The 26,593-nt window shown below is 57.7% G+C and overlaps 1 protein-coding gene across 1 annotated transcript in view; it reads right to left on the bottom strand.

Annotated features, from left to right (window-relative positions):
- HTRA3 (HtrA serine peptidase 3) overlaps positions 1-26,593 on the bottom strand; it is a 42,945-nt gene that overhangs the window by 16,029 nt on the left and 323 nt on the right. The window contains 6 exon segments of the mRNA XM_027773605.1: positions 519-633; positions 2,746-2,778; positions 3,429-3,623; positions 5,037-5,259; positions 11,195-11,294; positions 26,534-26,593. The exon segment at positions 26,534-26,593 is cut by the window's right edge and continues 75 nt beyond it. Of these exon segments, the coding sequence (XP_027629406.1) occupies positions 519-633; positions 2,746-2,778; positions 3,429-3,623; positions 5,037-5,259; positions 11,195-11,294; positions 26,534-26,593 (726 nt within the window).

The following is a 26,593-nucleotide window of genomic DNA, read 5'->3' on the forward strand; positions in this document are numbered from 1 at the left end:
GAGGAGGTGGAAGGGAGGAGGGGGAGAGGAAGAGCAGATGGGAGGATGAGCAGGTGTAGAGGAGGAAGGAGAGAGGAAGAGTAGATGGGAGGCAGGACGAGCAGGTGGAAGGGAGGAGGGGGAGAGGAAGAGCAGATGGGAGGATGAGCAGGTGTAGAGGAGGAAGGAGAGAGGAAGAGTAGATGGGAGGCAGGACGAGCAGGAGGAGAGGAGGAAGGAACAGGTTCTGACCATGTCGGAGCAGCCCAGATGGGAGGACCCAGGAGCCCAGGTGGCTGCTGGTGGGAGCTGAGCTGGGAGAGCCCAGGCAGGAGATGGCCTGGAGGGGCACCGGGTGGACGTGCTCATAAATCAAGGCGGCTCAGGGAAGAAGACCCTGAGAGGCTGAGGCTGAGCGTCCTGGAGGTCCCGCCCCACAGCTCGGGTGGGTGAAGGGGCCGGGTCAGTAGAGAGCAAAGCCTGAGAACAGGGAGGCTGAGGGCCTCCGCCCTGCCGTCCACCCTCCGGGTGAGTCCTACCTTTGACGTGCTTGTCCTGGAACTCAGTGAGGAACTGTGCGATGCGGTCAGAAGGGATGGCAAAGGAGATGCCGGCTGCCACCTTGAGAGTGTTGATGCCAATGACCTCGCCATCCTGGCAGAGAGGTCAGAGCAGGGCCGTCACTCAGAGGAGCAGAGCAAATCGCTGCCCACGGCGCCCCTTGTCTGCGGCTCCATTTCCAGAGGCTGGCCCCGACTGTCAGCGCCCCTCTGAGAAGCTCCCTTACTGATCTGGGTCGGTGACCCCATCTCCGGTCCCCCTAACCCTTAGAGAGAACTGCCAGGGAAGCCCTCAGCTCAGGCCTGCACCCAGGCTCGTCTGTCCCTGGGGGGCAGTGCCTACCGGGCCAAGGACACGGCCTAGCTAGATTCTGAGGGACCAAGACAGGGAGGGTATGACGAGGCCTGTGGAGACCCAAGATCCCGCCCACCCTTCCCTCTGGAAGCAGGGGTAGGGACGTGATGCACAGGGCTCGAAGCTCCTTGGCATCTCCATCTGCGGGCTACTTGAGACGCACCTCCCGCCCTGCCTGTGCCTCTGGGGAACTCACACTCAGGCACGCTCCTGGGCAGGAGCCCTTCCCTCAGCCTGGCACGTGAGCCCTGGGCTTGCCCTCCCAGCCGCAGCAGGGGGAGGTGTACACACGCAACCTCAGGGCCTGGCCTGCTCTCCAGGGGACCCTTTTGGGGCCTGGTTCCAGACTCACCTCCCCTGACCCCCTGGGGCTTGAGCCTTGTCTCCCTTGTCCCCGGAAACTGAGAGAGGATATACCAGCCCAGTAGAGGAAGCTGTGGATGCCAGGGATCCGTGTCCGCCCTTGATCCTCCGCCTGCCTGTCCCCACTGCCTGGAGAGCGGATGTGCACTGGCCTCCCGGCTCTGGCCTTCCACAGGGGACCCAACACAGGCATGGCTTCGAAGCTTCTCAGGAGTGCAGGATGGAGCCCATCTGTGCATGTGGCCTGAGGCCTCACACTGTCCCACCCTCTGACCTCTCCCGCCTAGACTTCTCTGTCTCCAGCAACAGTGCCTGCCTGAGCTCTGGGAACCTCCCCGGCCTGGGCTGTGCCTTCTCCCTGAATGTGCTCCTGCACCCAGTCCTCCTCAATCTGATTCCTGCACTGGATGTTCCACCACCAGGAAGCCCAAGCCCATCTCACGGCAGCTGCAAGGTCTCTCTGCCCAGTGTCCCTCCGAGCTATCTCACACTGCACACTCCGTGCTTGGGCTGTTCACCGCGGCCACCTCCCCGCTATGGATGGGAGCTCTCTGAGGCCAGGAATGCGTTTGATTCCTCAAGGGCCAGGAACTCTGAACTATACTCCTGGTTTATCCTGGGAAGTGTTCACGTGGTATGAAAGTGAGCCTGACTTCGGACTAGGACAGAACCAGGGAGGGGTAATCAAGGAAAGTGGGAGAGATGAGGATGCTGTGAACTCCCTGCGGACAGGAAGTCCCACGGAGCTGACTGGTCCCGGTCCAACCTCCCCTGGCCCAACTCCACGATGGACATGCGGCTGTGGCTGGCCCTCCTGAATGTGCTCCTGCACCCAGTCCTCCTCAATCTGATTCCTGCACTGGATGTTCCACCACCAGGAAGCCCAAGCCCATCTCACGGCAGCTGCAAGGTCTCTCTGCCCAGTGTCCCTCCGAGCTATCTCACACTGCACACTCCGTGCTTGGGCTGTTCACCGCGGCCACCTCCCCGCTATGGATGGGAGCTCTCTGAGGCCAGGAATGCGTTTGATTCCTCAAGGGCCAGGAACTCTGAACTATACTCCTGGTTTATCCTGGGAAGTGTTCACGTGGTATGAAAGTGAGCCTGACTTCGGACTAGGACAGAACCAGGGAGGGGTAATCAAGGAAAGTGGGAGAGATGAGGATGCTGTGAACTCCCTGCGGACAGGAAGTCCCACGGAGCTGACTGGTCCCGGTCCAACCTCCCCTGGCCCACCCCCCGGGGGGCAGTGGGGCTGGGGCTGCCATTCTCAGGTGCTTCCTCAGTCCTGACGGCCACCAGCACCCTGAGGAGCACAGGGAGCATGGCCTTGGGGTTCTGCCCTCCTTCCAGACCTTCAGCCTAGCCACAGTCCCTGCTTCAGCATAAGGTCCCAGGGAAGAGAGCCTGTCCCTGCCCTGAAGCTGTGTCTCCCCCACGTGAGCACGGCCCTGGGAAACCAAAAACTCTGGCTTGGGGGACACTTACCAGGTTCACCAGGGGTCCCCCAGAGTTTCCATACTGAAAAGAGAGGAAACAGGGTGTTAGCTGGACCGAGTCCTGCCTGAGCATTCCCGAAGCTCTTCTTCCAACCCTAACTCGAAGCAATTCAGGGACACATCATCGATTTCGCCCTGACGGTAGTGAAGGTGTCAGCCCATTTCCCTATTTCAGATGAGGACGCGGAGGCCTGCTAAGGCCAAGTGGACACCCATCTGCTGACCGGGCCAGTGCTCTGTGCCAACCACTTGCTTCTCTGGGTGGGTGGAGAGTGGGGTCCTGGCTCTCGTCCTTGAGGGTGTCTACAAAGACTGGCATTTCCAGGAATGCGCCTGAGCACAGAGGCACGTCGGGGCGCCTGGAGAAAGCGCCTCTCAATACAAGCACAGTGATGATGGAAAGCGATGTGGACCAGGAGCTCCATCCAGGCAAAGGTCTTTCAGGAGCACGGCCATGGCTCGGCACCTCTGAAGGGCTGCTGGAGGCGGGGCAGCAGCCTTGTACTCCGGGCGGCCAGGCACCGTGGACAAAGCCTCAGGGTCAGAGCTCCGCTGGGCGGAGAGCAAGCACTCTCCAGCAGCAAACGTACAGAGCGATGAACAGGCTCCGGGGCTGGGGGCAAGCCTGATTAGGGTCCCCTCGAGGGCCTGGCAGGCTCGGCAGGGACTCACATTGATGATGGCGTCGGTCTGGATGTAGTCCATGTCGGAGTCCGGGAGGCCCAGCTGCTTGCCCTCCCGCTGGGCGGAGCTGACGATGCCTGTCGTCACGGTATTCTGCAGGGCGAAGGGGCTGCCAATGGCCACCACAAACTCTCCGGGCCGCAGGTCCGCCGACTGACCCAGCAGCAACACCGGCAGCTTTTTCTAGGGGAAGAGGAGGGCGGGAGGCTCAGATAGTGCCCTTGGTGGGGACCAGAGAGAGATCTCGGCAGGCGGTGAGGAAAGTGCTGATGTGAACCACGGCTAGGAGAGCCTCTGGCTGAGACCTGGGGCTGGCATCTATGGAACAGAAGTTCAGCCATGTCAGCAACCAACTGTCTGCCAGGGCAGGCCGTGGGTGTCCATCACGGGAAGGCACATGGAAGTCCAGCGTGGCGCGGCCTCTGAGGTGTTGAGCCCTGCCATTCAGTGGTCACAGGGCCCTCTGAAAATCCGGACGGAGCCGTGGTCACCACCATGCCGTATGGACCCCCCATGCAGATGCACTTGGTGGAGCACCCCGCTAAGGACCACGGGACTCTAGTTACGGGGTCCTTGATCCAGCCCGACCTGCTCTCCCAGTACAAGCACACAGGGAAACGGAGGCTTGGAGAGGCAGAGCGACTAGCCTCAGCTCTGCTATTCCCCCTGTGCACACTGAGACACCTGCACCTTCTCACACTGGGCCAGGGAAGCCAACTAGACTGGCAGCTCAGAGCGCAGGAAAGAGGGAGCTGCACTCACACAGAGGGGCGCCAGATCTACACAGTCCAAGGCGGCCCGGCCGGACTTGCTGCTCTGACAAGTTCCCAGTCCAGACGGTGACCGATGGCACAAGGAGGCCACAGGTGACCCCGTTTCAGCCCTCCCGGAGTGATGGTGCTCTGACACTGGACCCTGGAGGAAGGTCTGGGTCTTGGCTGAATAGGCTGGCCCTGGCCCAGCTAGCTGTGATCTTAGGGGGTTACCTAGCCTCCCTGAGCCCCGGTTTCCACACCTAAAATTCCAAGGTAGTGAGGGCTCCTTCCTCCCAGGACTGGGGTGAGAATTAGAGTAGGCAGGCCAGCCCTCGTTCCAGGGCAGGCCTTCTAGGGGCTGCTGGGTAGTAACAGCCCTGGTATAGGCGGCTTGGTCCGCTGGGGTGGTACAGTCATGGAGTGGAGGGACAGGGTTCGTGTCCCACATCTGCCCACCTGGCCTCCATCACCCCACAGGGAGGCTGCGTCCCCAGGAGTGGGTCTGGGTGGGACCACGAAGGACTCCATGGGCTGTGACGTGAACTACTGGGTCATCAGGAAAGTCTTGATGTGTTCATGCATAGAAAGACAGAAACTACGCCACGACATTCCCGAAGACCAGATAGCTCCTCTCCCTACCCTGAGCCATGTGCCTCCTGACCAGTCATGGCAACCTCACTCTGCCCAGACCTGGCGGCTCGGGGAAGAGCAGAGCAGGGAGTCCTGAGACCCAGGGCTATGGGCTCAGCCCTTCCGACTGTCCAGTGAGAAGGCTGGGTGGGCTCATCCTGAGATCTGGATTTCAGCCCAAGATGCCCCCAGCCATGCCCCCCACACTCACTTTGGGGTTGATCTTGATGGTGGCGATGTCAGACTTCTTGTCGATGTCTTTGATGGTGGCCTCGTAGGTGTCTCCGTTCTGCAGCTGCACCTTGAGCTGCTGTCGACCTGAGACAGCATTGGTGCTGGACACCACATGGGCGTTGGTGACAATCAAGCCGGCCTCCGACATGATGAAGCCCGAGCCACTGGACCGGGGCACGTTTCGGCCAAACAGAGGGTGTCTGTAGCCAGGCAAGCACAGGCGGGCATTTAGGGCAGGAACTCGGGCTCAGGGGAATTGGGGTGCTGGGGGAGCCTGGCAGGTGAGGAGCAGAGCCAGTGTGGGGGTGAAAGAACCCGGGTCTGGAGCTCACCAGGCCCAGGTTCAAGCCAGTCACTTACTGGCTGGGGGCCCGGCCGCGCGCCGCAAACCAAAACCCAGGCCCAGGTTAAAGCCAGTCACTTACTGGCTGTGGCCCTGGCTACGTCACGTAAGCCAAGACCCACGTTAGGGCCACAGAGGTGGCGATGGCCATCTGGGACTTGCGGTTCGCTGAGATGAGACAGAGCACAGGTGGTGTTGGACCCTTGCCAACAGCAGGAACGCGTAACCCTGACAACAGAGCCCTGGAGCCGGTCGGACCGGACGCTCATCTTCAGCCAGTCCTTACCTATCTGCCTGCCCTTGGGCAGACTGTTTAAACTCCCTCGGCCTCAGTCTCCCCGTCTGGGAAGTGTCTGCTCCACTAAATGGTGCTGCCTGGTCGCTAACGTGCCTGGCAGCCCGTGGCTCTTACACAGGACTGTTGATACCGCAGGGAGAGGGGTCAGTGCGTAGAGCACCAGGAACTGGCGCCCAGGGATGGGAGTTCCCCAAGGCCTGGGGCAGTGCTCCGCCTCCACACCTTTCCTACCTCCCTCTAGCCCGATACCCACAGTCCTAGGGTGGCTACCAGCAGCAGAGCGTGGCAGTGCTGGGGCAGGCTCTGGAGAATTTCCCAAAGGCAGACACAGGGGGAGCCTGAGGCATGCTGAGAGGGTGGGGGCTCCCAGGCACAAGGTGAGGCCAGGCTCAGCAGCTGTCTCTGAACAGCACTGAATGGGTGACACAGCCGCATGGAGTCCAGTGCCAGTGCCCACTGACAGGTGAGGATTACACATCCCCACCAGAGCCGTCTGAGCAGGGACCGCGCCTCACTCCCAGGATGGGAGGGAGGCAGGCAGCTCGGGACCCGCTCCAGCGTGAGGGCATCTCAGGGGCCCTGGCTCGGGGTCTGGAGTCCTCAGTCTCTGAGGCTGTTCAGTGGAGATGAATGAGGAAAACGGGCCTCTAAGGGCTGGGACCATGCAAGAGGGAGACCACAGAGGAGTGGGAATGTCTGTCACACCTCGGGGAAGCAACGGTCTCTGCAAAGTTTAGAAACACCACCGAGAACAACAGGTAACGCCCTGGGCTTTCCATCTAAAGCAGAGAAGGTCATTTAACACTCATGGCCCACCTGCAAGGTGGGCGTCGTGGGCTGAGTAGTGTCCTCTAAGGCTCATTCAAGTCCAACCCCTGGACCCGTGGGTCTGACCCTTCTTTATTTTACTTTTTTAAGGTTTTTGTCATAGTGTGTGTGCTGGGGAGAGACAGAGAAAGTGAAAGTCCACCTCCCAGATGAATAGCCATACCACACTCTCTTCGCCTCCATTCTCTGGTCTGGATTTTGGGCATGCATGCACATGCACTTGGCATGATTTTCAAGCCATCGGGTCCAGGACTTGAACCATTGTCAGCAGATATGGGAGTCCAGTGCCTTAGCCAACATGCCACCTGGTGGGCCCTGTGGATGTGATCTTATTTGGAAACAGGGGCTTTGCAGATGAAATGAAGTAAGGTTGAGATCATGCTGGGTTGGGGGAGCCCTTAATCCAGTGGCTCACGTCTCTAAGAGAGAAATCCTGACATAGAGACACAAGGGAAGGCCAAAGGGAGACAGAAGCAGAGACGGTTGATGCATCTAAAGCCAAGAAACCCCAAGGATAGCCAGAAACCACCAGAAGTCACCAGAAGTCAGGAGAGAGGCCTAGGATACTCTCCCTCCAAGCCCTCAGGAGGAGCCAGCCTTGCTAACAACTTGCTTTCGGACTTCGGGCCTCCAGAACTGTGAGACAATGCATCGCTGTTGTTTTAGACACCCAACATATGGTATTTTGTTATGACAGCCATAGGAAACTCACACAGTACATATCTCTCGGTCTCTACAGAGGGGAAACTAAGGCCCAGACATTCTTGCCTGGGTTAGCTTCTTGCCTGGCAGACAAGCAAAGGACAGAGTAGGGGTTTGTGCCCAGGCAGCCAGGGCATCTGGTCACTCAGCCACCCTACACAATGACCACAGCATCTACCTACTCACAGCTGTGGCCTGCTCCACTCCACCAGCTCTGCATATGCCCTGGAGTGGGGGCTGTAGCTGCACAGTCCCTGGAAACCCTCGGAGCCTGGCAAAGCTGGCATGCATATGCATAAGGTCTGCAGAAAGGGCTCAAGGCTGCCCACTGGTCTCTATATCCATGCCAGACCCCAGTGCAAAGATCATTGCTGGGAGCCTCCCGTGCCTGATGGACATCTTGTCTCCTCTACCGTGGCCTCTCCCACCTACTCAGAGCATCAGTCTCCAAGCCCGAGGTGGAAACAGGTTGCAGTTAGTAATTAACTGCTCAGAGCCTGGTGCCCAGGGCCTCCTGCAGAACTGTTGCGCCCATCCAAGCTGCCTGGGATGCCAGCGACATGCCACTTAGCATGGCCAATTGTAATTTCCTTAATGATATGTCTCAGGGTCCAAGGCCCAAGGAAAGGGCAACGAGGGGTCAGCGTGTTGCAGGGGAAAGGGTTGGCTCTGAGGTCACAGACCTGGGTCAAACCCAGCATGGCACTTCACAGCCATGTGAGCCTGGGTAAGTTTCTCTGCCCTCTGCTTCCACAGATAGTGGGAATAACCAAGTCACCTTCTGGGGTTCACGGGAAGATGCAGTGAACCCAAGAGCAGAAAAGGCCTTGGGGAGCAGTGGGTATGTGAGCTGTCAGTCAGTACAGAGTGGGGCTGGCAGAGGCGGCTGCCTGGGCTGTGGCCCAGTGTCTGGCTCTGACCTCTAGAAGGTGGGTGCCCCCAGGAGGGCAGAGACGGAGAGGGCAGTGACACCCTGTGACAAGCGCTCAGATGGAGCAAGCAGGGAGTGCTGTGCTGGAGCCAGAAATCACTCTAGGGGTTTCCTGGGAGTCACCCCGTCCTCTGTGTCTTGGTGTGGGACACAATGGCACTGGCCCGCCTCTATTACAGGGAGTAAAGGCCTCAGGGAAAGTGCTGTGCAGAAAGACCAGCCTGTGGAGGCCTGGCCTGATGCCCTCAGCGATGGCTCACCACTGGCGCTTGGCACTGGCTGACTCCCTCTGATCCTATCAGAACAGGCACCTGTCTGGGCTCCTGGTGCCGCAACCAGGCTGTTTGCTGGCTCCCCTCCACCCAGAGGCCAAAGGGTTAGAGAGACAGCTAGCAGGAACACTTGGAACTTGAGAAGGTCCGTGCTGTGAGCTGCTGCTCTTTGCAGGAATGTCAGTCAGTTTGGGAATAGACCTCAGGATTCCACGTGAGTGATGTGAGAGCTTGCACTGAGGCCATGCTGCAAGACTGCAGCGTTCCAAGGGCAGGACTTCCCAGAACCAGCTGATAGTCCTAGTGGTACTGCCCAGGAGGAAGAGGTCAGGGTGGTGTGTGAGGAGAGGACCAGGGCGGGGCCTGGGAGGAGAAAGGAAGGAGGGTCCACCTATGCATCTGCAAGGAGAGAGCCTGCTGGGGAGGTGAGGCAGGGCGTGCTGGGGAGGTGGGGCAGAGCCTGCTGGGGAGGTGAGGCAGGGCGTGCTGGGGAGGTAAGGCGGAGCAAACTTCTTCCGGGTTTGGATATTCACTTCCTTTTGGCTGATTCCTTCACTTATTCACTCATCCACTCACGCATTCCTATGTCCACCCCTTGATTCAGACACTCATTCATGCATTCATTCGTTCATGCTGTTCCAGCCACCCTGGCCTTGCCGCGGTCCTGAACGTGTGTGTCTGGCACTTTGGTTCAAGTCTGTTGTCCGCCCTACGTACCCTCTGCACGGTCTCTCGGCACTCACTCTGAGCTCAGCTAACAGGCCTCCTGAGCCCACCCAGAAGCACCTTTGTTCTTTCCCAGGGCACCTGGCTCCTCCTTATTTGTCAGTGCTCTACTCAACCCTGTGGGCTAGGGATACATGGGGAGCTTGAAACACTTGGTGGAACGACTGCGCATCTGCAAACTGCCATAGCTCTGTGAGATGGAGGTCACTTTCTTTTTACTCTTTTTTAGATTTTTGCCATAGGGCACATACACTCAACCAGAGAGAGACAGAGAGACAGAGAACGTGAGAAGTCATCCCTCAGTGGAGGATGGCCATATCTCAATCCTTTCTCCATTCTCCTCTTGGGACTTTGGGCACATATGCACATGTGCCTGGTATAATTTTCAAGCCACTGGGTCCAGGCCTTGAACCAAGGAATCAACCATATGGGAATATGGTATCTTAACCGCATCCTACCTGCTGGCCCCAAGTGTGAGACTGCTTTTTTTTTTTTTTCCTGAGCTTGTCAGAGAGACAGAGACAGAGAGACAGAAAGCTAGAAATCACTCCCCGGGGTGGGGGGATGGCCACACCACAATCCCAGGTTCACTTTTTACCTCCCTAGAAGGGGAGATCAATATCGTGGTGGGGACATCCTTTCCCAAGAACACCCAAGCAGTCAAGAGATTAGAGAGGTCAGCTTGACCACGAGCTGGTTTCTGCTCTCCAGGCTGCTATTAGGTGGGTGCAAAAGTACCTGTGGTTTTGCATTGTGGAAATGTGCCGTTTGATACTGGATACATTCTTAAATAAATACGGTTATGTTATACACCACTGTAACGTGCTTTTCTATGTCTCACCTTATGTTTTGTTTTGGCTTGGCTTTCTTTTGCTAATGACTTATTACTTGCTATTTATTTCCTACGTACTTTAGGCTATGGGAATGATGCTGGACAGAGCAAATTCAAGTGATTTTCTTATTCAACTTCAAAATGGGTTGTGTAAAGCTGCGGAAATAACTCACACCACCATCGACGCACTGGCCCGGGAACCGCTAATGAAGTACAGTGCAGTGGTGGTTCAAAAAGGTTTGCGAGCGCCTGGAAAATGAGGAGCGTAGTGGCCAGCCATGTCTACTGGAAGTTGACGACCACCAAGAGAGCGCAGATTTCTGAATCCCAGCACAACCATTACGTCTGAGACGTGTGCCCAGGAAATCCATGAGATGCACCGAAAACTGCGACGCCTGCAGCAGCCCTGATCGACAAACAGGACCCATTTCTTCTCCATGACAACGCCCAACCGCCTGTCCCACAACAAATGCTTCAAAAGTTGAATGAAGTGGGCTTCAAAGTTTTGCCTCATCTGCCATATTCATCTGACTTCTTGCAAATCAACCACCGCTTCTTCAAGCATCTTGACAAGTTTTTTTTTTCCACTCAGGTTTTTATTTCTTTTCTTATTTTTCTTATTTTTTTGCATCAACGGTTACCTTTCATTGTTTCTTTAAAGTATCGCATATAGGACGTACAAGTCATCTGTAGCTGGACAGATTCTTGGATCTGATTCATCAGCCTGGTGAACTGTTCCCTGTTCAGAGACATAGATACCATCCAAAAGTCTTCTGACATCCTTATCTTTAACGGTTGTGACTTGCTGAATCACAGTGGCTGAATTTGAAAGAAGTTCCATGTTGTCTCCTTCGAGGAACAATTCATCTTTCTGAGCTTTGTTTTGCAGGGAAAACGTTTCCATAACCAGCGGCATGCAGGAGATACTTTCCAAGAATTCGCCGAATCCCAAAGCACAGGTTTTCATGCAACAGCAACAGACAAATTTATTTCTCACTGGCAAAAATGTGTTGATTGTAACGGCTCCTAGTTTGATGAATAAAGATGTATCTAAGCCTAGTTACACTGATTGAAAATTCATAGTTTGAAACCGCCATTGCTTTTGCACCAACCTAATAGAATTGAATCTAGTGTGGGCCCCTCCAGGTGGAGAGGGTGCCAGGGGACACGGAGAAGCCAAGGACTGAGGGGTACACCACGCACCTCAGAAAGAGCTCTATGTGGACCACGGCCGGCGCAATCTTCTCCACCACATCAGCGATGAAGTTGAACTTGTACCGCGGGCTGGTCAGCTGGTGGAGACCTGCACTGACGGCAAGAACCAGGTGTGTGAGTGATCCAGACACCGCCAGCTCCCAGAAGCCCCTGCCCAGGTGGAGCGAGGAGGCAGCTCCACATGAGACCCCCACCGTCACATTTAGAGCCAGCCTCAGCTTGGGCCGAGCCCCTTGGGGACTCCCCACAGCAGCGCAGGGATACCCAGACATTTGGAAAGGGGACTCTCCCCCCTGAGAATGGTTAACAAAGGCTTTGTGTGCTGAGCTTCCTCACATCACCTCACTGGACCCAGCCAGGCTGGCAAGGAGGCTCAGAGAGGTTAGGGCCTAACCCTGGACCACACGGCAGTGATGCCGAGGATGAATCTAGCCCAGATCCCCGGGGTCCTTCCCGGCTCCATATTACAGCAATTCCATTCTCTCTGCTGGCTCTGCTGGTCCTTCTGGGCTCTGGGGCTAGCGTGGTGACAGGACGAGGGGTCAGTGGAAGCCCTTTGGTCATCCCTTCTGAGCTCCCCTTGGTCTGTCCCCAGGGTGGCCCCCTTCTGGCCTGGCCCGGCTGCTGATTTCCAAGTGGACAGGGCCCCACATCAGCGTTTATCTTGGCCACACCCCAGTCCAACTTGCCAGGGGTTCACGAACTTCCCTGGAGCCTTCACCAGCTCATATTTCTGCTGCCGTCAGCAGCAGGGGAAGCCGCCTGCCAGGACCACAGGCCTGAGGCATGTCATGGCACAAGGCCCACAACCCTTTGGTCTCTGCACGGGCCTGTGCCGAGTCTCCCAGGTCCCCACCATCTGGAACCTGAATGCTCAGAATTCTTGTAGGTGGCTCCTGGGCTCCAGAATGAGCACTGGGCTGGGAGGTCACACCTAGGGCCCAGCTGCACATGGCTGCTTTCTAGCTGTGTGGCTCTAGGCACATCATTCAACCTTGCTGGACCTTGATTCTCCTGAAAAATGGGACAAAAGATGAACCCCCAACTCCAACCCCAGCCCCAGGCCTGTGGGGACTCGAGGAGAAGTGACTTGCAGACTGTAAAGCTCCCAGTCCGGTGGCAGCCACCACCCACGCTCCCATTCCACCACGGGCCAGCCAAGAGGTTCAGCCAAGCCCAGCTCGCTGCTAAGGGTAGTCCTGACGGCCGTGGGGAGTGGCACGGGCACCAGGTGAAATCTGCTTTCCCAGACTGTCTGAAGTGGTGGAGTGAAGACGTCAAATGCAGCCACAGGCCGTGCTCCGTGAACATCTGTGGGGCAAACACGGTCCCCACGCCTGCCCAGGAGTTTCCCGACTCTCCAGGCGGCAGCCAGGGTGGGCTCTTTGGTTCCATTTCACCGAGGCCTGGTAGATGGATCCCTCGCCCAGGGACACGTGGCTAGTTAGAGAAGCAGATTCTCGCAGGCTGCCGGGCTCCTTCCCTAGGTGTCCCTACTGCCCCTGGGGCTCCCAAGGCCCTGACTATCCCTTAAGCCTGAGCTAGACCCTCAGACTCAGGCTCTGAGTTAGAGGTGAAGAGGCCCCCAGATCCTGAGATCTCTGCCTCTCAGTGGTGGGCACACCAGTCACCTGGGGCCTAGCCCACTGCGGTCAGCTGAATGAAAGGCTGCCTGTCTGGGGGTGCCCAGGGCCTGGCTGGGAGGTGCCGGCCACGGTGAGGTTACTGTCTGCTCAGACCAACTCCTTGATGTGGGGGCCCATGCTCAGGAGCCCTCCTCTCGGGAGCCAACTCCTGCAGTGTCGCAGCTGTAAGTTTCAGAGGCCAAGTTAACAGCAACCCCAGGGGTAGGGCCACTCGGTGCCCAGGGCTCTCTATGCCCTAGGAATTGCTGACCCTTTTGGAAATTCTGCCTGGCAGGTGGCTAGGTCTGGGCTCTCATGTCCTCCCCACTTCCTGGCCCCTGGGAAAGCGGGTTCATCTTCCAGGCCCCCAAGCAAAGAGGGAAATCAGCCACAAACCAGCTGCCCTGATCTGCAAGATGTTCCAAAGGAACATCTCTGGAGCACCTTTTTTCTCCAAAGGTTCTTTAGGAACCTCATGACCCTAGGGACTCCCCCAAGGAACACTAAACCCAGACCCTGCTCCCCTCAGCTGTGGAGGACTCAGGGGGTCTGCAGCCCTGGATGTCCCAGCCCGAGGCGTGTGCCTGACATGAGGTGCTGGGACAGGTGCCTGGAGATGGGCAGACCTGGTGGAGGCTGGTGCCCCCTCTCCCCGCTGTGCCACCTCTGACATGCCCACACTCTGACTCTCTGAGCCTCCACCTGCACGAACACTGCCCGCTTCTTCCTCCCACGATGCTCTGGCAACCCAAATCCTGCCTCCTCCAGGCAGCCCTCTCCATCTGTGGCGCTTGCTCTCATTGGAGTTTATTCACTGCACGGATGCCGAGAGTCCCTGTGGGCCGGTCCTGTGCCAGTGCTGGAAATGCAGTGGCCTAGACGGGGGTGGGACAGCTGAGTGTCCAGACAAGTACAGCACAGTGTGACCAGGGATATGACAGAGGGCGGCCCAGGGCAGAGGCAGGGGAGGCCAGAGGTGCCCTGTACCAGGCCTGGAACTGCGATCGGGCAGGCTAATGGCACAGGAAAAGCCACTTGTCGAACTGAGTAGCCCAGCAAAGTAGCTACCGGCATTCTGATTTGGCGGGTTGGGAAATGGGCCCTGTGCGGCCATGACAAAGGAGGGGTGAAATGTCAGCTCTCCCTGCAAGAGTATAGAAAAGGCTGAGTTACTGCATGACCTCATCCTGGATCTCGGAGACTCTCACACCCCCGGACCGGAAGACCCTCCAGGTGCCGTCCTGTCCACCCAGTGGTGGGCCTCACAGAGGGCGCAGGGAGGCAGAGTTCAGGGCAGGTGCGGAGTCCCCGGGTCCCCCTATGCTGCTCGGGGCTCCCAGCTCCGCCTCAGCAGCCCGAGGACTGGCTGGCATAGCCGTCTCTGCTAGGACGCTGCTTTCCACTGCGGTCTCCCAGAGACCACTTAAAATTGGTGACACTCAATTTTATAAGAGACAGTTAAAAAACAAAAAACCCTCCGTGAAATATTTCTAAGTAGAAGGTCGGCAGGAAACACACCACAACGCTACGTGGTGGTTACTGGGGGCTGGGTGAGGTGAGGCGTGGCTTCGTCTTTCTTCACGGACTTCCCAAGTTCCCTACTACAGATACCTCTGGAAAAGAGGATAGAGCAGGGAAGGGCAGCACGGACTAGCAGTAGGGGGCCGTGGGGATCCGGGAGGTGAGAAACGGGAGGGGTTCGAGGACTGTTTCCACTCGCCCCTGGGTGCCGGGCAGCAGCATCTCCAGAGAGAAGCTCCTCCAGCACAGACAGGCTGCTCAGCCCACTCTCCAGTAAGCAGCACCGGTGAGGCAGCCTCTGAACACATTTCAAAAGGAGGGAAGGAGGGAGAGAGGGAGGGAGAGGGACAAGGGTGCCTGCCTGACTCCAGCCAGCCAGCCCACGACAGATCTACAGACCTCTACAGACCTCTACAGACCGCACCATAGAGAACACCACCCAGCCTATTCACCAAGTCCCCGGACAACCTTGCAATCGCAACAGCGGCCCATTTTATGGTCCAGGAAAGTGAGGCTCACAGACGATCACTCACTGAAGGGTGGAAGGTCTGACCTAGGTCCCAGGCCTGGAGGCCTTCAGAGCCTGAGCACCCCAGGGCCTGGGCATCCCTGCAGGGCCCTGTGCCTTTAAGTCGACCTTGGTGGGGGGAAGGGGGCAGGGGCTTGTGTTCTGGTCCTCCTCCCCATGGATGAGTCACCGCTGAATCAGTGGGAAGGGAGGATGAGGTTCCCACCGCCTCTTTCCACATGAAACCTTGGGCCCCACGGCTGGGAAGCAGACTCTGTTTATTTGGGGTTTTTAGACAACCCCCACCCCCCCACTCCAGCTGAGCCAAAGTTCCGAAGTCAACAGTCAGTCTCAAACAGATTCAGCTGTTAACATTTTTTTTTCCAAAAATAAAAAAATAAACCAATCTTAAGGCCTTAGAAGTTTCAGTTGGGAAGAACTTGACACAGAGCAAAGCAATCTAGGCCAGGTGTCTGGTGGCACCTCCCAGGAGAGGGGACACAGCCAGCATGGAGGGAGACTGGGAGAAGAGCCAGCAGGGAGAGAAGCCGGGACTCAGGGCTTTACCTCCAGCACTCCTGCCTGGCAGGGCTTCCAGGAGCACTGAGGGACAGTGGCAGGCCCTGAATGAGGGCTACATGCTGCTACATGCTGGCCTTGACTTAACTGCCATGGAACAGATGGCATGGCGTGAAGCCACGGCCCAAGTACCCCGCGTGGCCACCCTGCACCCATGCACAGCTTGTGCACTGCACGATTCCAGGGCCAGGTCACAGACAAAGGTCACCATGTGACCAGCTTCCCCTGGAGTGTTAGTGCATGACCTGCCCAGCTGTAGGCACTGGTCCCTCTGGGCAGAGCCAGAACTGAGACCTAGGTCTTTTTCTCTAACTCTGAGGCCACTGCCCCTTGTTTTACTGCCCCCTGCAATGAGCAAACCCCTCTGTCACCTGGCGGGCCAGGGATGGAAGAGTCATCCATGGATGGCCACAGAGTCCCCGGCCGTGCACACCTGTCCATAATCTTACTGCACCCTGCAGATCAGATGGAGACGTCTTAGCTAAGGGTATCCAGGGCACATTGACAACTGTGGCCTCACTTCCCGCCACTCTCCCCTCTGAAGCCCTGGCTCCAATTCCCTGAGCACACGTGCTCCTGTGTGTCCCCGTGCCTTTGCACATGCAGTTCCCTCTGCCAGGAATACCCTTCCCTTCATCCTTCAACGCACAGGCCAACAGCACCTCCTCTGGGAAGTCTGCCTGACTTTGCAGGTTCAGTAGGCAACCTCTCCCCTCTGGGCCCAACAGCACCTCATTCCTCTCCTGTCCCTAGACTGTGCCTGTGGCCCAGGCATCCCTGAGCCTGGACTGCGCCTGACCCACGACTGACCAGACGGGTGAGTTAGGAGCAAGTACTGAGGGAGGAAGAGTAAGAGAAGGTTCTCTAGCCCTGCCCACTACAAGAGGCTGGTGAGAAACGGGAGGGGTTCGAGGACTGTTTCCACTCGCCCCTGGGTGCCGGGCAGCAGCATCTCCAGAGAGAAGCTCCTCCAGCACAGACAGGCTGCTCCGGCCCGGGACAAGGGTGCCTGCCTGACTCCAGCCAGCCAGCCCACGACAGATCTACAGACCTCTACAGACCTCTACAGACCGCACCATAGACAACACCACCCAGCCTATTCACCAAGTCCCCGGACAACCTTGCAATCGCAACAGCGGCCCATTTTATGGTCCAGGAAAGTGAGGCTCACAGACGATCACTCACTGAAGGGTGGAAGGTCTGACCTAGGTCCCAGGCCTGGAGGCCTTCAGAGCCTGAGCACCCCAGGGCCTGGGCATCCCTGCAGGGCCCTGTGCCTTTAAGTCGACCTTGGTGGGGGGAAGGGGGCAGGGGCTTGTGTTCTGGTCCTCCTCCCCATGGATGAGTCACCGCTGAATCAGTGGGAAGGGAGGATGAGGTTCCCACCGCCTCTTTCCACATGAAACCTTGGGCCCCACGGCTGGGAAGCAGACTCTGTTTATTTGGGGTTTTTAGACAACCCCCACCCCCCCACTCCAGCTGAGCCAAAGTTCCGAAGTCAACAGTCAGTCTCAAACAGATTCAGCTGTTAACATTTTTTTTTCCAAAAATAAAAAAATAAACCAATCTTAAGGCCTTAGAAGTTTCAGTTGGGAAGAACTTGACACAGAGCAAAGCAATCTAGGCCAGGTGTCTGGTGGCACCTCCCAGGAGAGGGGACACAGCCAGCATGGAGGGAGACTGGGAGAAGAGCCAGCAGGGAGAGAAGCCGGGACTCAGGGCTTTACCTCCAGCACTCCTGCCTGGCAGGGCTTCCAGGAGCACTGAGGGACAGTGGCAGGCCCTGAATGAGGGCTACATGCTGCTACATGCTGGCCTTGACTTAACTGCCATGGAACAGATGGCATGGCGTGAAGCCACGGCCCAAGTACCCCGCGTGGCCACCCTGCACCCATGCACAGCTTGTGCACTGCACGATTCCAGGGCCAGGTCACAGACAAAGGTCACCATGTGACCAGCTTCCCCTGGAGTGTTAGTGCATGACCTGCCCAGCTGTAGGCACTGGTCCCTCTGGGCAGAGCCAGAACTGAGACCTAGGTCTTTTTCTCTAACTCTGAGGCCACTGCCCCTTGTTTTACTGCCCCCTGCAATGAGCAAACCCCTCTGTCACCTGGCGGGCCAGGGATGGAAGAGTCATCCATGGATGGCCACAGAGTCCCCGGCCGTGCACACCTGTCCATAATCTTACTGCACCCTGCAGATCAGATGGAGACGTCTTAGCTAAGGGTATCCAGGGCACATTGACAACTGTGGCCTCACTTCCCGCCACTCTCCCCTCTGAAGCCCTGGCTCCAATTCCCTGAGCACACGTGCTCCTGTGTGTCCCCGTGCCTTTGCACATGCAGTTCCCTCTGCCAGGAATACCCTTCCCTTCATCCTTCAACGCACAGGCCAACAGCACCTCCTCTGGGAAGTCTGCCTGACTTTGCAGGTTCAGTAGGCAACCTCTCCCCTCTGGGCCCAACAGCACCTCATTCCTCTCCTGTCCCTAGACTGTGCCTGTGGCCCAGGCATCCCTGAGCCTGGACTGCGCCTGACCCACGACTGACCAGACGGGTGAGTTAGGAGCAAGTACTGAGGGAGGAAGAGTAAGAGAAGGTTCTCTAGCCCTGCCCACTACAAGAGGCTGACTTTGAAGCCCCAGGAGCCTCCGCTGGGCCTAATTAGTTCCCAGGAAGTTCCCTGTGTTTTGCTTCCTCTTGAAAACTTGTTTATCCCCAAGTGAACTGTGCCCCTCCCCCACCCGGTCAAAAACATCAGCTTCAGATCCAGCTGTGCCTCCCAGGGGGGGCGGATGCTGCTGTCTGCGGACCTGGGCCCAGGCTCCTGTCTAGGGTGGAGGCAAGGACGGTGGCCCCAGCCTAAAGCAACAAAGCTGCCTCCCCCACACGGACCACACCCATCAGGCAGCAGGGCTGGCCTCCAGGATTTGTGATCTCACTGAATTCTTGCAGCAGTTCTGTGAGGCAGGATTCATTAGTAACGGAGCAGAAACAAGGCTCAGAGAGGTCATGGGACCCACCCTCAGTGCACAGCCAGGCCCTCAATCCCTGATGCCAGGCCCTTCCCCTGCAGCATTCTGGTCCTTGGCCAAAGTGCCTGGATAGCTAGCTCCCAGCACAGCCCAGCCTTGGCCCGTCCTCAGCCTGGGGCCTGCCTGCTCCTCTGGCTGTGAGATTCTATGCCCAGCCAGGCTGTGCCCAGCCCCCTAGAGGATGAGGCTCTGCCACCAGCTTGTGCTCCATCAAGAGGGCGTTGGTCCCCTTGAAGGGTCCCACAGTCCAGGCAAGACTCAGGGTTGAAGCCGAGACGGGGCAGTCCCTACCCTACTCTTACCAGAAGCCCTCCCTGCCTTGGCTGGGTCCAGGTGACCCCTCTGGTCTCAGGTTCCTCAGAGGTGACATGGGGACCAAGCGGGTCCAGCAAGGGCCTGGTGTATGGCAGCCCCTCTGCAAACCTCTGGCTCACAAACTCCATTTACGTGAGAAACATCTACGGGCCTACTTAGGTTCATTCACACTCGTGTATCAGCCCTTCCAGGTGCAAAGTGCTTTCTGTCATCTCATTGACTGTCCAATGACACAGTGGGGAGCACACCACTGTGATTCCCATTTCATGGAGGAGGAAGCAAAGACAAAAGAGCTTAGGAGACTTTTGGGGTCTCGCATGGGAAGTGGCAGAGGGGTTGATCCCTGAGCAGCAAGGCGTGGGGCGGAACTGGGTCTTACTCCCAGCTCCGCCTATCACGTGCTGAAAGGGACTACTGCGTGCAGCTGGGCAGGTTGTGCACTGCCAGCCCTGCACTGAGCCCGGCATCAGGGTTAGGGCACGTCTGTATTAATCTATGCTCTGGCCGTGGTTTTGCTCTACTGCGGACAAAGCATCGATTTTATTCTGTTTCTCACCCACTTATTCAACACCTTCATCAAAACCAAGCAGGGAGGTCACTTCCTCCAGGGGCTGAGGCCTGCCTGGCACACCAAGCACCAGATAGAAGACCAGGGAGCCCAGCTCAGCACAGAGCGTGGCACTGCACTTGTGTGACCTGTGTGACCCGGGACAGTTCTTTGCATCTCCCTAAACCTATTCTTATAAAGAGCCATGCCTAAATACCCACACGATGTGTTTATGTCTCTGCGAACCTGGAAGACAGCCTGGTGTCATACCCTTGACCCCCATAAAACCTGGTGGCTTCTCTCCCTCCAAGCAAGCTGGGCGGGAGGACTTCAGACTGCTTGGCAGGACACGCTGGCATCCTGCCGGCCACCTGCCCGCTCCCTCCCAGGCCTCTGGGGTGGCTGAGCGGGTACTGCGTTGGCCTCGTTTCCCCAGCGTTCCCAGAGCCTCGCAGAGAGCCAAGGGGTGCCTGCCAGGCCAGGTGGCTGAGGCCAGTGGGTCGAGACTGGCGCAGTCAGCTGCAGCTCACCCAGCACAACGCTGTCCGAGCATGTGGGTAGGTACACCTCTCTGTCCTCCCCAAGGGGACCGGTGGGCTCCTCTGGGTCTTCTCAAGGTGGATTAAATCAAGAAGAGGACCTGGATTTGGAGAAGGCAGTGGTGGAGATGCCTGCTGTGCTGACCCAAACCCAGCCGTGCCCCCCGACACACAGACATGGCCCAGTAACACATGATGGGGCAACTCATCGACAAGGCTGCCCTGGAACTCTGTCCCCTGTAGGATGCTGTCCACACAGTGTCCCCCAGCAGTGCCCAGCCTGAACTCACCGCCTGGCCTCACCGAACCTGATCACCCTGGGTGTCCCACCTCCAAGAAAGGACCACCACGCAGCCACCTGCCCACCGCCACCCCACGTGGGTCCTAGATCCCAGTGCCTCAGAGCCTGCTCTCCCTCTGCCTCGCTGTGGTTGGGGATCCTCAGCTCTCCCCGCTCAGGGTGCTGGCCTCCTAACGAGTTGGCCTGGGAGTCCCTGTGCCCACTCTGCGAATGTTCTTATACCTTCAAGGGTCCCTCACTTCCAGAAGATGAGTCACTCTCGTGCCTTCTCCATCTGGGATCAGCCTCTACTCAGAGTGATCCTCCTCTGCACAGGCCCCCTTTGATCGCCTCTCCATGACTGTTGCGATACTACTTCCTTCAGGAAGCCCTCCCTGATTCTGGAGGTGGTTTCCCTCTCCTCCACACATCATCCTCTGTCTCTTACAACACAGATCAGGGGATTCACAGGGACCGGCTGGCTGGGGTGAGAATGGGCAGTAAACAGGCCGGCTCACACTTGGCTGAAAGCCACGTCAGGAGTCTGATGCGTGGTCCTGAGGGCAGTGAGAGCCACGGCTGAGCTTTCAGCAGGGGAGATCCCTGTCTCACAAAGACCCTGAGGCTGCTGTGGGAAGGGACCCTGTGGGGGCTGCTGCAGGGATGGGGCTGCGCCACCAGGCCTGGAGCAGAGCAGCAGAGGGAGAGGCCGAGCCCTGGCAGGCAAGGGCAGCTGTACAGTGTCCTGGGCCTCAGCCCCTCTCTGGCTGACTCCTGGCTCCCAGGGGCCTTGGCCTTGGCGAAGACTCTTGGCATCCAGGCAGCTCTGGCCCAGGCAGGGAGGAGTGGGGAAGAAGGGGAAGTGTCATCTTGCCCGATTAGTCGTGAATGCAAATTCCAAGACGCCTCCAGCCCAGGAAGCTGCTAAAAGGATTAAAAGTCAAAGCTCTTAAGTAAATAAAACCGGTAGATGCCCTCAGAACCTGCTCCAGGTTGCAATAAAAGCTGACAATTAAATGCCACATTGTAAACTGCCCCAGGCTCTAAGTTCTGACGTGAAGGGGTACTCAGAGGCCTGCTTGTCTGCAGTGGTAGGTGAGAGGCTGCCGGGTCACAGGGCTTCCATTACGTGAAAGGGAAAACCTCTTCTCTACGCAGACACCCTCAAAACACACTTCGCTGGGCTTCTGCAATCCCGCTGATCCACACTGACCCACTCTGCTCTGCGTTACCACCTTGCTGTGGAGGTGGCGATAGGAAGGGGCTCCCTGGGGAAGCGGTCAGCCTGTCACTGGAGGAATGCAAGCACCCCTGGGAGGGCCACGGAGTCTACCTGTCACATGGGCCATCTGTCCATTTCGTATCACCTAGGCACCAGCTGCTGTGCCAGGCCCCTGCCACCAGGGCTCAGAGGCTGGGGAAAGGTGACGATGAAGCGGAGGAGACAATAAGCAAGTAAGGGAGGTGACTAAGTGTCAGGAGGAGCCCCCAGGGCGTGCTCACCAGGTAATGAAGGGATCTCCTGGGCAGGGAGAGCAGCAGGACATCTTGGCCAAGGCAGGACGAGGACCTGACCGCGTGAACCTGAGGGAAGGGCACCCAAGGCCGTGGGCGCAGCAGGTGCCAAGGCCCTGAGGCAAGGAGAGACCAGCCTGGCTGGAGCATGGAGGACGAGAAGGTGGTGTTAAGTGGCATGGAGTAGGCAGGGCAGGGTGGAGGCAGGGTCTGTGAGTCCAAGACAGTGTAGGAAGCCATTGGAGAGGGTCCGAATGAATCAGGGTCATCTGTGTGGGAGTGAGGGCAGTGAGGGGAGGGAGGGCGAGGGAGGTGGGGAAGTCAGTAGGGCCAGCATTGCTGGGGGAACGTTCCATGATGGAGCTGAGAGCACCCGTGGGGTGGGGGGGGGAGGCGAGGAATGCGGGAAAGCAGAGGACCAGAGGCAATAAGGCTTCTGCCTGAAGGTGGTCTCCACGCTCAGCTCAGCTGGGAGGACTGACCTCAGAGACCAAGGCAGAGCAGCAGGCAGCTGATTCGCACATGCCCAGCTCAGGACAGATCTGGGGGCTGGGGGCTGGAGGCAGGGCCACCCATCTTCAGCACCTAGTAGGATTTTTTTTTAAACATGCCTTTCCATAACTTTTTTTTTTTTTTAGGAATTATTTACTTTTACTTATTCATTCATTTATTTTAATTTGACCAGAGAGAGAGAGAGGAAGTGAGAAAGCAAGCCACCAGGTCTGGGACTTGAACCACGGTCGGCCATGTGGGAGTGTCCAGCACCTTAACCACCAAGCCACCTGCTGATCCCCACCTGGTAGGATTTAAAGGCAGGGCCTGGGATGCCAAGGAGACCTCTGCTCTGCAGAAGTTCGGGCAGAGGGGGAAGAGCTAAAGTAGGAGAGGGGAAGGAAAGGAGGCTTGAGGGGAAGGGAAGGCATGGACCCTCCAACCCAGGGTCAGTGAAACACAGCTGGCCCGGGTGAGGCTACCTCACCTTGCAGGACTTCCGTGCCAAAATGCCCACATGTCGCTGTATGTGGGCGTGACCCAGTGACTCCTGGCCAGGGAGGACAGGAGGGTGGATGCCGCCTGGGGATACTCCACGGAGGATGAAGCTGGAGGCCCAGGCCTGACCTGAATCCAGGTCTCAGGGACCCTGTTGCCCCCTGCAGAAGGAAGCCTGAGGCCCAAGACAGCACAGCTTTCAAATCCAGCCACTGGTCACTTCCTAGTCGCAAGACCTCAGTCCAGTCACCTCGCTCTTCCCAGCCTCAGTCAGCCTGTTGTGGTTTCTCAAAAAATGCAACGACGACAAAAAATCCTCACAGAGGGTCAATGAGATGGTGCCAGCGAGAGACCCAGCACCAGCAGATCCTCTGTGAGGCCTGGATGCTGTGTGTGGCCCCGTCAAACCCGGTATCGGAGGTCCCCACAGGACGCGGTGTCAGGCTGCACGTGGGTCACCATGGGAGTGGTACCCTGGAGTCGGGCAGCAGCCCCGAGGAGCTTGTGCAAACAGGCTGCCACAGACTCAAGGCCACAGAGACGACCCACCCAGGCCCCGCTTCTGGGCTCTCAGCCTCCCTTCCCCTCTGGCCCCAGCTCCACGCAGTTTCCTGGCACTGCAGGCTCTGGCGGCAGCAAGGACTCGGGGATCTGTCCATTGTCCTCTGCTTTGTACATGTCACCTCTGTCATCCTAGTACATGCCACCTCGGTCACCCTGGTACGCGCCACCTCCATCGTCCTGGTACGTCCCATCCCTGTCACCCTAGTACGTGTCACCTCTGTCATCCTAGTACGCGCCACCTTGGTCACCCTGGTACGCGCCACCTCTGTTGTCCTGGTATGTGCCATCCCTGTCACCCTAGTACTTGCCACCTCTGTCACTCTACATGTGCCTCCCCCTTGCCCAAGGAGCTCCCATTCACCTTGCAGGGCTTGGCCCAGAGCTCCTTCTGGGAGCCTTCCCCGACCTGGCCGGTGAGGCGGACGTGGCAGCAAACGTGCCAGCGGTACCGGTACAGTGGATTCAGGGCCTGCTGAGCCCTCGCTGTGACTGTGTGTCTTGGCGGATTAAACCTTACCAATGCTCCCGTCGTATTGCCATTACGATGAGGAAACCGAGGGGAATTCTGAAACGTGTCTAACGTCACTCCATGATGAGGATGGTGTCGGGACAGCAGATCTGGGAGCTCTGAAGCCCCAGCCAGGACCTCACACCTGTCCGCGTTCCTGAGCTACCCTACCCCGTCTGTCTGTGCTCCTCAGACTCCTCTTCTCAGCCTCCCATGTGTCTCCCTGGTGGTCTGTGAGTCTTTGGAGTAGGGACAGGTCTGCTTCATCCCCATGCCCATGTCACCAGCCCGACACCCGTCAGGCATACGGAGAAGAAAGATGCTTCACGAATGTGAACTCCATCAGTCAAGAACGAGTGTTTTGAAATGCCTAGCCCACCTCCACCTCCCTGCCCACCTCTCTGGGCCCTGAGTCTTTATTCTCATACTGCCTGCTACACAGGGGCAGGTGTGGGGTTGGGAGTGGCCCCATCAAACGCAACCAGCTATGGTGAGCAGGCACCAGGCCCACCCCGAGCCTCTGCCCCTCACACCCATCAGCAGAGCCCGAGATGGACAGTACTAAGCCCCAAAGTGGATAGGTCCCTTACGGGGGTACAGAGGCACTTAGGTAGAATGCCCATCTCCAAGTCACCCAGGGGCACCATGCTGTCACCTCTTGGTCTCCTAGGCACAGTCTAGACAGGTCTCACTTTATCACCCTCGCCCCCTGCGACCTCTCCAAAGGTCAGGGGTTAAAGCTTCTTTCTTTTTTTATAATACAGTATATGCATGCACACACTAGAGAGAGAGAGAAGCACCTTGGCGATCCCGTCACCTCCTCCTTCTCATCTGGCCACCCTGAGTTCTGGGCATGCATACACAACTGGTGTATTTTCAGGTCAGCTGGGCCAGGGACTTGATCCATGATCGGCAGGTGGCTTCCGGCTCTGCAGTCCAGTACACTACTGACTGTGCCACAGTCACACTACTTACTGAGGCCCAGGTGCGGAAACGTAATGGTCAGTGAGTGGGACCTTTACGAGGTGATGGGGTCATGAGGGCTCCTCCCCTTGGGAACAGGATTTAGACCCTTATCCAAGAGGCTTCACCCAGCGTTGGCTTTTTTCCAGCTTGCCCTCCTGCTGCCACCACATGAGGGTACGGTATTCCTCCCCCCAGAAGATGCAGCCCAACCTGCCAGCATTCTGGACAAGAAGCATCCAGGACTGAGAGGGAGTCCGCTCCCCCCTTAGTCACTCACTCAGGTGTTTCGTTGTAAGCGGCACAAAATGCACTGAGACACCTCCCACCCTGAACACCCTAAAACAGCCCTCCTATATAATCATACCCGTTCCCAGGATACTTCGCACACTGGCTCCCCAAAACCTCGCTGTGCTGGGCGGAGGTGGTGTGCGTGCTCCGCCAGGAAAGAGCTCTGCTGAGAATCTCGGGGAACTCGGGGTTTGACCATCTGCGTCTGTGTGCTTATTTGGTTTGGGTTTTGCTAGAAGGCACATGTGCTCACCAAAGAGAGAGAAAGAAGGAACATGAGAAGTCCCCGCCAGGGGCGACCACGCCGCACTCCCTTCTCCATCCTCCTCTCAGGATTTCGGGTACACACGCACGTGCGCCCGGCTGGACTCTCAAGCAGCCTGGTCTGAGACTCAGACGGTGAAGTCGGCCCCCTGGGACCCAGTCGCTTTAACCTCTACGCCATCTGCTGGCCCCCTTGTTTCTTCCTTACTGCAGGCTTTCTCAGAACCGCCGTCCGACTCAAATCCGGAGTCTTCCCTACAGGGATAGAGTGCTCACTTTCCCAGCCTTCGGAACACAGACCCAATGTACAGAATACTGCCCAGATTTGGGAACCAACCTACAGGAGGAAGTCGAAGCCACTGGCATGATGCCATGGCCACTCATCCTGTCCCTGCTGACCCGCGCACCTCAGGCGTCATCCCCGCCCCACCAAGGCCCCTACACCTGCTTCTCAGAGGAACCTGTAAGGCCTGCCTGTGCTTGTTCGTGCTAGTCCCTCTTTCCAGAACGCTTTTCTCTATGGCTATCCCAAGGCTCATCCTCATCCTTCAAGATTCAACCTTAAGCCAGTCCCTCTGCTCCCTGTTCCAGCTGCGAGCTGAAGGCACACCGGGGAGCCTGACTCATCACCATGAACCCAGGGCCCAGCACTGAGCTTTGGCAAGTACCTCCCTAGCCAACGGCAGGGCCGCCTCCTCAGAGGGAAAGCGACGGCAGAGTCTCCCAGCATTTTCCTCCATGGACAGGATCCACCTGCATGGCAGGAAGCCAACCAGGGCCCACTGCAGGCTGGGGAGGCTGTTCTGGGGTCTGAAGGGACTGAGACACCCTCTACACCCACTGCCTCTCCCCAGGGAGCCCCAGGGGTCACTGTTCGTTGTACCAAACCACTCTCTAGAGACGTGCATTTTAACCACAGCTAACCAGTGAACCCCAAGAGGGCCCCTGACTGGAGATTCCAGGCTAGGAGAGATTGCTTTGCACCTGACACCCTGAAGGAGCAGGGATCGGGGACAAGGGAAATGAGCATGTGCCAGAAAGTTCTAGTGAGGCCAGGAGGTGGAGAAATACAGAGCTAGACAGGCTCTGGGGGTGGTCAGGGCCTGCCAGGTTTCCCTTTGACCGGAATTCTGTGACTGAACCAACAGGCCTCGGTTTCTCCATCTGGAAGCCTTACTTTTTAATGGCCGCCCAGTTGGCCCAGGGAGCGAGGACCTGGAGTCGGCCTTAACCTGGGGCCTCAGTTTCCTCAGAAGAATGCTCTTCCCCTCACCCAGCGCTTACCCGATGGGCATGCGCCCTTCTGCAGCTGGCGCACCGGCGTCCCGGAGAGCTGCAGGGGGC

The sequence above is a fragment of the Tupaia chinensis genome, unplaced genomic scaffold (assembly GCF_000334495.1).
Source record: "Tupaia chinensis unplaced genomic scaffold, TupChi_1.0 Scaffold000360_1, whole genome shotgun sequence".
Classification (NCBI taxonomy): Eukaryota; Metazoa; Chordata; class Mammalia; order Scandentia; family Tupaiidae; genus Tupaia; species Tupaia belangeri.